This window comes from Perna viridis, chromosome 15 (genome assembly GCF_037379345.1).
Source record: "Perna viridis isolate PV_CMFRI_1.1 ecotype Kerala chromosome 15, ASM3737934v1, whole genome shotgun sequence".
NCBI lineage: Eukaryota > Metazoa > Mollusca > Bivalvia > Mytilida > Mytilidae > Perna > Perna viridis.
This window is the reverse complement of record NC_142459.1, coordinates 14,743,351-14,754,505: the sequence shown is the minus strand read 5'-3', so window position 1 is coordinate 14,754,505 and position 11,155 is coordinate 14,743,351. Positions and strand designations below refer to the sequence as shown.

Genomic DNA, 11,155 nt, shown 5'->3' with positions numbered 1-11,155 from the left:
TGGCCTCAAATAGTCAACACAAAGATCCATTTTATTCTTTTCCGTTTCTGTCCCAACGTAAACATTCAAATTCTTTAAACGTTCAGTTGAAATATATAAAATACTCCTAAAATAAAACGAGTCTTTTCTTTTAATTTACAATATTTGTATTTATCAAATTATACTAATGCATCATACAACTGTATCTAAATTAAGTTATATTGATTAACAATGTTAGAACGTTTACGGAGAAGGTGCATTAAGGGCTCTAATTGGCGTATGATACAAATATATGATATAGATCCACAAGTGTTGATTAATTGTGAATTTGGAGAATTGAATTCATAACAACATGCTCCGAGCAGGTATGGGTGTCAAAAGAGTAGGCCAACAGCAGTGCTAAGCCTGCCGTAAAGGGCCCGGTGCAGGTCCGGGTGTTAAAAGAATAGGCCTGCAGCAACGCTAAGCTTGTCGTAAAAGGCGACTAAATAGTGCCCAGAAACCTAGCCGGGGGCTAGGCGCTCTGCCCACAGAGCAACTGGGATGTGTGCCCCAGGTGGTGGAATGGGGTACCCCTGGCGTGTTACATGCTAGGGTTGTCAGGCTATAATACGGAAAACCTGACCGCAAACCATAGTGGTGCACCGTGTTGGGAAAGATGCCACGTTCCTCGCACGTTAAAGAACCCTGCTGTGGTATTCGATATGAGTAAGAACCTTTGCGCTCCGCCACAGGAGGCTAAATTGCCCGACCTTACCCATCCCCCTTTTTCCAGTGGCAATCAAAGTTTATCGACCCTATTGTCCTTGTGACCCATCCTTTTTTTTTCATTTCATGTTCATTTTATCATCCATTTCGTGTTCATTGTTTGGATATAGCTGAAATATTGCTGCTCGGACGTTAAACCCCAACAAACAAACAAACAAATTGTCGTTAAGGTGACTAATGGTTGGGGCTAGGGCGCCCTGCTCACAGGGCAACTGGGTTGTGTGCCTTGGGTGGTGGAATGTGGTACCCTGGCATGCTACATGCTGGAATCGTCAGGCCATAATATGAAAACTTGACCACAAACCAAACCGGTGCCATGTGTTAGAAAAGATGACTTGTTTCTCTCACGTTTACGAAGCCTGCTGTGGTATTCGACAGTAGGAAACTGCGCTCCGTCGCAGGAAGTTTAATTGCCCTACCCTACCCCACTCCATATTTCCACCGACAATTAAAATTCGTCGACCCTATTTTTCTTGTGTCCTATCCCATTTTTCATTTCAACATCATTTCATGTTCATTTTATCATCCATTTCATGTTCATCGCATAAATATAGCTAAAATATTGCAATCAATCAATCAATCGACATGTAGGTACAACTGAAGTTCCAGAAGGATGAAGTATACTAAGTTACTTAAAGCAATCTTTTATGTAGCAATATCAGCATAGCATGGGATCAGCATGTTTTTTAACGTGATTAAATCAAAGACATTTGATTTTTTCTGCGAGAAATATTAGCCAGGAGTCTTATTTTTTTGCATTACTGGATTTTCATCCTTTATAGTCTACCTTATTTTTAATGTGTACTATAAGAAAAATTTTGGTATCGACTAATAAATAATTAATAGTTGCAGACAGAGGTTTTTAAGTCTTAAATTTAAATGAACTTTGTTAATGGGTCGTGATATTTTGTCATGAAGTAGCATAAACATGTATCTTAATATGTGGATTTGTGTCAAGTCAATGAATCGAATTGGCATTTGTTCGTTGGGCAAACATTTTGTATTATATGTAAAGAAAAATACAAATGGACGATAACTCGATTTTACATGGATCCCAACGACAGTATATAAGATGAAAATCACAGACATATATCCGGACCACATCTACATATATACCAGTGACCGCTACTTGTAGGTCTAAGACAAGGCCATCTGTATTTTATATATTTGAGTCCCATTTTACGTAATGAGAATAAGACGCTTTTATTGTATTACATACCATAGAAAAGCTAATGATAGTATTTACACACATAATTACTAATGAATAGAAGAGATGAATATAATACAGTTCAAAGTCTAAAGGAAAACAAAATAATAAAACAAACGCATTATGATATAGCCCTACGTCAGACTATAATCGCCATGCAATTTAAAGCCATGACCATAACATTTTAGATATGGGATATTGGGTAAACATTAAAAAAATACTAAATTCCATGTTTTATAAAATCATGTATGGTCTTGTGCGACCAAATATTGCATATTTTTTCATTCTTCCCTTATTTTTTTACAAATATGACAATAAATTGCTAGCATGCAATCGGCTTTACTTTTCAGATAATTAAAAAGATTACTATTTATTTACATTACACAGAGAAGAAACTGAAAACGGGGGATTTACCAAGGAGGCATTATCTATCCAACGTAATGCCCAATTAAAAAGTGCTAAAAATCAGTTTATGGTCCGTTGAATAATTTGCATTTTTTTTGTACTCGTCTGAAGTCAGGAATCTCAAGTCCGTTTTATGGCGTTCAATGAACGAAGATAAATTTACTTTGCAAGGAGTTTGCCATCGACAGACACATAAACGGCAAATTCACCAGGCAAATTGGGTAAATCATGTTTTAGTTGGCAAAAAATCCATGTAATGGCATGCGGCATCTTCTTTAAATTATTTTAAAGATAATTGGAATATTCGTTTGGTTCCCTATACTGCCAATAAAAGTCTTTTATTATCCACTGAATTCATTAATAAATATTCAGTAATTAAACTATATGCATATAAAACTATAATGATAATTGTATATGAAAATAGAGGTTTACTTATTAATGTCAAAACGAATTTTTGTCTTATTGGAAGATAGCAACTTTACACCTAATACATAAAAAGACAAATATTTTTTTTTTTTTTTTTTTTTTTTTTTATAACGACAAGTTTATTGACAGTCACTTATATGTCATCAAAGGAAGAAACACGAAGGCCAGAACTAAGCTGTTTATTAGCATGTGCATATGTTATTTATTATTTGTGATCAGAATGAATACCTTAAGCAGGAGACATACATCACACGGAATTTGATCGTTATATAGCAGATTGTGTCTTTTAAAGAGAAACTTAATGACTAGGCGTCCTTTTAAAAAAAAATGGTTTGTATCCAAAAAATCATGCATTTTGATCCCGATTATTCAATTGAGGTGAGGCCGGATATTAAAACGACTCGAATTATTCCATTACATTTCTAGTGCCTCAACTTAATCAGCCCCGTGCAGCTCCGGGTGGCCAAAGAATAAGCCTGCAGCAGCGCTGAGCTTGTCGTAAAAGGCGACTAAATAGTGCTCAGAACCCTAGCCGGGGACTAGGGCGCTCTGCCCACAGAGCAACTGGGTTGTGTGCCAAACATTCAACTTAATTAATGAATGTATTTCAATAGAATGAATTTGCATTGTACTTTTACGAATGTGGTAGAGATAGCATCCTCCCATGTCAGGGTTTTGAATTCACCTTTGTTCCCTCAAACTCCTGACATCACTCATTCATATTAAGCAGGTATCGTTCAGCCAATTTCGATTGGTTACTTATCCGGGTAAAAAGCACCAAAGAAATTCGATTTAACATATTACGTCAGAGGAAAAGTAAACAATAACACGATATAGTAACTGATAGTTATAAGATGTCACAAATAATTCAATGTTAGAAAAATTGATAACTGTAGATTATGTTTAAAGTCTTTACTGAAAAAAAATAGATGTTATGTGTAGCCATTTTGAAAGTAGTATCGAGGAGTTTCTGTTACGAGTGATTTGATTGAATGTTGGATCTATGTTAAATTTAGGTAACTCACTAGATGGCGCTGGATGATACCCGCTAAATAAATGAGTGATGTCTGAAGTTTGAGGGAACGACCGTGGACTCAATACCCTGACTTGGGGGAATTTAGAAATGATTTTTGATCAATGCCATCATAATTGCATAATTATTATTTAGCCATTAGTCGGTTTTTATGTGACCAGAAGCAAAAAATCCACTAATTAACAAAAACTATTATGAATTTTCATCACTTAAATTATTTACATTGGTATTGTTTATTTTTGCTGTGTTGAACTAACGCTAACGCAGACCTTTTGTTTCGCGTTAGAAACTCTTAATAAGTAAGCTTCTTGAACAGGGTTATGTTGCTACAAGATTGCAGTCATCACTACAGAAGTTTTATGGCCGTCATCATGAAATAGTGAATTGCTACGGTGTATCCATCTGCGACATGAAAACTGATTTATTCAACGGGTCATAGTTTACCTTTCCTCGTTTGTCTACCCCGAAAAGCAGAGGACGCTTACCCTACCGGTGCACCTGGTCCATGTTCCCAGTTTTTAGTGGAATCCGTGTTGCTCATTTACTTTTGTTATTTTGTATGTATGATTTTAGTTATTTATGTTCTTTGTTGTGTATGTCTGTCTTCCATGTCTGACCTTTGTTCCTGGATTACATTCTTTTGATTACCGCTATATCCTTGGTTCCCTTGTTTACTCTCTCAAGTTCTTTAGGGTAGATGCAATGTATAAAATCACGATACCAAGAATTAACGATAACACGTGATCTATCTAGCGGAAACTGATATTATAGGATCTAGATAAACAATGTTTTTTCGTATGAATCAGATCAGAAATAAAATCACCCTAATATGATTGAAGGAATAGTACAACGAGTAGAGGTGCATAATTTGTTCCCATTGGATTGCCGCCCATTTATTTAAACCACGTCTACGATACTGGGAAGTTAATTTGTCGATACAAATTCCAGCATTTGGAACGCATTTTCTTCGGTTTATTTGGAAGAAATCGTTTTTGATAAAAAATGAGAAATCTCTTCAAAGAACTACGTATCTGTATCTGGGTATATGATACAAAAACTTGTTTGTACTGCCAGAACACATACATACACAAAATGGATTTTATACCAAGTTATAAACTTCACGAAAGAAATATAGCTGTTTTCTCAAACATATTAATTTGACCATTTTGCGACGTTTTTGGGAAATCCGTGGTTTATTTTAGCAGTTGATATCAAATAATTTTCACTAAGTCTTTTAAAGAGCAAACGGTGAGAACTGAAAATATTTTTTAACAGCATGGTATAAACATAAAAAAGGAAACAATCTGTATACGTTTTTTTTTCATTGGAGCGGAATCCAGAAATTTTTAGTAGCTTCAGTTTTAAAAACATGCATTGTCGGTTTAAAAATTTCATTTTCAAGGCGACTAAATGTATAATGCAAATATCAGAAGCGGTATATGATACTTAGTCATGAAAAGCAAATTTATATTGAACAAAATTTTAAAACGAACAAACGTCTGACGGGTTTTTATTTTTAATCTGAATGATGCCTATATTATATCTATTTTGTTAAAAATCCCTTTGACCTTGCTATAGGATAATTTTCAATTTCACGCCAATCGAATGAGAATGAAAATTATAGCTAGTTTCTATGTCCTCGCGTAGGAATATTTGACGACCCAAATAACCATCTGCTTGTTTACCACGTTTGAAATAATTGTTAATTTGTGGCAATATTTTCTAGTCTACAATGGAAAGTGATTAAATACAGTAGCTTACCCGATTAAAATGAAGTAATTTCAAAATTATTCCACAAATTTTAAACGATAGTTAACCGATTTTTGTTTCAAATGACGTGTTTCATAGCTGCGCAACATACGTGATGTCACGCAGCACGTCGCCGAGAAATAGTCCCGATAGGAAACTTTGCAGCGCTAATATAATTTCCATATTTAGGTCAGGATAACTGAAAATAAAAGAAAACTTATACTTTACACTTCAGCAAAACAGCGATAAACATATTACTAAATTCTTTTTTTCAACTCGCGGGAGTTTCTCATGCTCATCTTGTCTCGTGGCGAAGCATGAGAAACTCCCTCTCGTTGAAAAAAATAAAAATAAATAAATAATCTAATATCAACATCTTATATTTTTTTAAATATACATAAGTTGATCAAGCGTCATAAATCATCAAGAAATATGCTTTTAATCCAAAGAAGGAGACTTGAAATTCCAATAAATCTGTCAATTCGTGGTCTATTTATATTAATGTTGGAATGTTAGGCTTCATACACTTCAATTTCCCTGAGATTTAAGAGCTGAATAGTTCCATCGGCTTGGAGCAGAAGTAGAACATTGCTTCCTATCAGACGTTTCCTACACTTAATTTTTAAGACTTGTCCAAGATAACCTGGCCCCAAGTAATCTCCACAAAAGTCCATTTTATTCCTTTCAATTTCTGTTCCAACATAATTATTCAGATTCTTCAAACGATAAGCTGAAATGTATAAAAGACATTTTTGATTTAAAAAAATAATAGTGTAACAAGATATGAGAAGTTGTAAGTTTGAAATAAATCTCATGTAATAAGATCATATCACAATTAGTTCATATTAGTATTATGTCATATCATATCAATTTGCTATTAATACACCCTCATTAAATGGGTTTCTACAATGAAAGATTGAAAACCGAAGTTAGACGCAGTGGTAGCGCATGTCCAATCAAAATGTGTCTTTAATGTGTTCTCCTTTTGAGCCTATAGAGTGAAATCATGTCCAATTTTGAAATAATGTTTTTTTTTCGGTAATACTTACCACAGCAGTCAATTCGGTTGATTGCCACAATTTCAACAACTTTGCACGTCACTTGTAGATCTATCAATAGGTAGGGCTCGGGTCCCCAATTTGTGGTTACAATATTCATATTTATCAGCCCATCAACTCCAAATGATGGAGAACAAATACTGCAATTGTAATAGGAACTCTGTGCAACTGGCTTATTGAGAGACAGCAATTTTATACCTAATATAAGAAGAAAATTCAGACAATCGAATCAAAACAAGTAAAAAGTTAAAGAACTAAATTTTAAGTGGCTGTCTTTGTAAGAATCATGCAAAATCTGAAAATGTGATGCACCCCCAAAAGACTACATATTTTTATTTTTGTAATTAAGTTGTTTTATGGGTCTATATTATGAAATGTGTAATTATTCATTCAAATCTACCTGCACTTAAGAGATAATCAACATTAAAAATCCAATAGATTCTATTGTATTTGAGTGTCATTTACAAAGTTATCTCCCTTAATTTTGAATTCTACAGTGCATTCTATACAATTTTATCTCCTATGAGCATGGGTTATACGAACAACCAGATGTTAATTTCTGTTTACTGAAGCATTTTAAACAAAATATCAAAAATAATAATATGTATGCTTTCCAACCATATATCACATTTTGCATGATTCTTAGCTGGAATGCTACTTAAAATGTAAATGACACACTAGTTTACCTTTTTTCCTATTACGTCTACTTCGGACGAGAAATTCATGAGAAAACCGTCGGGAAAAGCAGTGGAAATCAATTCTACTGGTGTATTTGGTCCATGCTTTCAATATTTATTAGAGTTCGTGTCTCATTCACGTTTATTTCCTTTATCGTGTCATTTAGTTATTTCATGTTTTTTGTTGTTTGTGTCTGTTTTTTCCTGTCTGTTTAGTCTTTATCCTTGGAATAGTTTTGTTTAATTGCCGCACAAACCTGCGTACAAACACAGTTTATTGGGCCTTACATTTAAAAATGTCAATGTTATCCTATTTCTATTACCGTTTGCATTGGTCTTCTTAGTGTAGTGTAAAGTGAAATTAAATTGTCTTTATAAAATCTCATATGTAATATTTTGAATTTGTTGTAATTACATTTTTTTCTAATTAAATCACGACCTTTTCTTAGGAAAATTTCGGGGAATTTTTCAAGGTATTTCAATTGACAATAAAATGTTACTGCCAATCTTTTTAATTGAACTTTCAGTATCAAACTTTTATAAGTTAACTATAGACAGGTTGATGACATTACTTTTAAATAGGAACAGTGTGGAAATGAGTTGATAATCCGAACTATATTAGTTTCCAACCAAAACAAAGTCACTTTTTATTGTGATTGTAATACTCCCAAATTTGACAATTCAAACATCGTTGGGAATTTTTCAGACCTTTATATATAATTTTCAACTAACCGTCATAGTGCTGCCAGTCAGCCTGGTTTATTCCCAACGTACTACTATTAACAAACACATCAGAAAAATGTTGACATGCTCCAGTCTCAATATTGTTTGAAATTGACTTACATATTGGATTGTTTGCGCATGACAAAAAACATTTCAGTGTGCTTTTTGTCTGGATGAAGAAAAGTTCATTCTCAGTCCTATGAATGTCATCAATGTTTGTGTCTCTAATTCCAGAACTAAAGTGAAGTTCAGCATGTATTCTTGGGTTTTGCAGTATCATAATGAATACTATCCACAGCAAGTTCATTACACTCGGCATTCTTTCGTCGTTAAGCTGTATGTCTTATAGTACTGTTTCGTAAATTATTTGAATAAAATTGTTTTATATATTCCTTTTCGGGTAAATTGAATATAATTAGATTTTAAAACGACCTTACAGATATATTGGAATTCTTGTTTCGGAGTTTATTCATTGATAAATATTCTTTTAAAGTTCAAAGTTTTTTTTACATCGAAGTTCAATTGACAATTCACAAGCGATATGCCATCCTTGGCAACATGTAGCAACCTTGTATTATTACGATATTGTTTGTTATATTTCGAAATAAATGGCCTAGCATGTATTTATTTTCCGTAATATTTGTGAATTTGATGCAGTTTAAATCCGAACTCAACTCATTTCTGTTTAAGGTAATAACCATGCTTATTTTGTTCTGTTCTTTTTTCCTGTCATTTATATCATAACTTACTTTGTATATTGAATTAGAACAAAGTTGGTTTCTAATAGCTGAATAATTTAATAATTTCACGCTGAATGGTTTTGTAGATTGCATGTTCAGAGAATCTAAAGCTTAAGATATAAATGTAGTGCTGTAAAAAAGAGTTACAACAAAGTTACCAAACACAATTCCGATTCATAACAAGGTTTAGTTAAAAAAAAATGAAATTAAAATAAATTGATTATTGCTTCTGATAGAGCATGCTATTGTCATCACTGGGCGTACCTCGTATCTGACCAAATAGAAGTAATCTCATTACGAATGTTACTTTCTGAAATCTTCTCCTCTACTTGACAGAGCTCAATGCAAATTGATTATTCCCTTGGAATTCAGAAATCTTTATCTAAGAAAAAACACAGTCGTAGTAGTATTACTTTAGATATAAATGTTTCTTACTGTACGCCATTGCTGCAAGAAAACGGTGATCTCAGGTCAGTATTCTCGCTTCGAGTGTTGGATGTCGTGGATTAGATATCAGGCTGAGTCACACCAAAGACTAAAAAGGCAGCCACTCACGCGGTTTTCAAGAAGATAGTTTGACAACTGGTTGACTCGGAGTCAGAATATTGTGTCTGAGTAAGGTGACATGCTGTTGTTCCTGTGACGATAACTAAGCGTGTCGGAGTAGTACAAATAATTGTCTGTTCGATTAGTTAATCGTTTTCATCTTGAAATGCATGAAATGTCTGCCACAGGGCCTTTAACTTTAATAAAACAATTTATCAATTAAAAGCTTCAAAGGAACGAAAAGAATGGAACACACCCGCCGATAATGTGAAAAGTAACCACTCATATAAAGAACGGCTACACGTACATATACATGCATCTCAGTGACAACTGCTACTTCTATCTACGTAAATTGCATAGCCAATTCGGCTGCAATGACTTTGCAAGCTATAGCAGAAAACAATGAAATCAAGGGTTCCAGGTTTATATAAGAAATGATAAAATCCATGTTTTCTAAATGCTGAAAAAAAAGTATAAAATTCGATTAAACATTGACAATCTTTTGCCTTTTCCCCATATTTTGACAAATATGTTGATATCTCTCAAGCTTTGAAAACCATTATTTTCCTTTTTTGTCAAAACTAAAGGGAACACTACTCATGAAATTGCAGAGGAAAGAAAGTAGAAATGGCAATTGTGTCAAGGATATACTATTCCAATATTCAGCCCTACAAAAATAGTGCAAAATACATGAAATAACAGCTTAGGTAGTTTTTAAAAAGTGAGCTTTATTACCAGTGCTTAATTAGTTATTGTGTGTTAAGTTTTGTTTTTTTCTTATTTTCAAATATTAAATGTAATTTATTTTATTTGAACGTATTTGAATTATCCAACTGTGGACGCTTTGGTCTTTTCTTGCCGATATCTATTTTTTTCCTTTAGGATAAATCTTTTATACGTGTTTTTCACAGACTTTTACATGAACAACTTTTCGACAGTTTCCTGATTAATCCTTTCTTGGAAAATATTGTTTGGATGTGTAAATGAACATCGACAAAAAATTAACATTTAGAAGTTTTATATTTTGATCAAGCTTCATATATCATTATCATAGAAACTGTTATTGCACAAAGAGAAATCAGGTCCTCGATATGAACTGAAATCAAAATAATATAATTTAAGGAAAAAATACTACACAGACACACACACAGACACAACAAAGAACATGAAATAAACAAAGTGACATGCACAAAGAAGCAACCTCGACTTTATTAACAACTTGGAATATAGACCTGGTGCGTCGGTTGGGTAAAAGAGAAATCAAAGGAAATAATATTCTAGAGGAAATCAAAAAATGTAATCCAGTGACTAAAACCAGACATGGAAAACAGACACACACAACAAAAACACAAACAACCAAACTATGCATACAAAGTTACAAAAGTAAATGACTCCACTAAAATCTGGGAGCATAGACCAGATGCACCGGTAGAATAAGCACCTGTAATTATTAATATTGGAATGTTCGACTCCATATAGTTCAACTTCAGTGAGGTTTAAGATTTGACTAGTACCATCGGCGTGGAGCAAAAGAAGAACTTTGCTTCCTATCAGGACTGTTTTGCACTTAATCTTTAAAACTTGACCAAGATGGCCTGGCCCCAAATATTCACCACAAAGATCCATTTCATTCTTCTCTGTTTCTGTTCCCACGTAAACATTTAAATTAAACGTTCACCTGAAATATATAAAATACATCATTGAGTCTTTTCTTTTAATATGAAATATTGTATTTCATCGAATAATACCTACGTATCATACAGCTTTATTCTAATAAGCTTAAATTTATCAACGACGTTTGAACTGTCAAAGGCTTAGGAAACATAAAGATTTCAAAAATTTAC

General features: G+C 33.5%; 1 protein-coding gene across 1 annotated transcript; it reads right to left on the bottom strand.

The window, feature by feature from the left end:
- Nucleotides 1–5,992: 5,992 nt before the first annotated feature.
- On the bottom strand, nucleotides 5,993–6,939 carry LOC148597083 (uncharacterized). The gene is made up of 2 exons (XM_088564153.1): nucleotides 6,617–6,939; nucleotides 5,993–6,297 (listed from the first exon to the last, which is right to left on the bottom strand). Exons 1-2 carry the CDS (start codon nucleotides 6,723–6,725, stop codon nucleotides 6,080–6,082), a joined length of 327 nt encoding a protein of 108 aa, XP_088420279.1. The 5' UTR covers nucleotides 6,726–6,939; the 3' UTR covers nucleotides 5,993–6,079.
- Between the last annotated feature and the right edge of the window lie 4,216 nt (nucleotides 6,940–11,155).

Coding starts and splice junctions, on each gene's coding strand:
- LOC148597083 (XM_088564153.1), bottom strand. CDS start 6,725: ATGAATATTGTAACCACAAATTGGGGACCCGAGCCCTACCTATTGATA. Junction 6,298..6,616: donor CAACCGAATTGACTGCTGTG/GTAAGTATTACC, acceptor TATACATTTCAG/CTTATCGTTTGAAGAATCTG.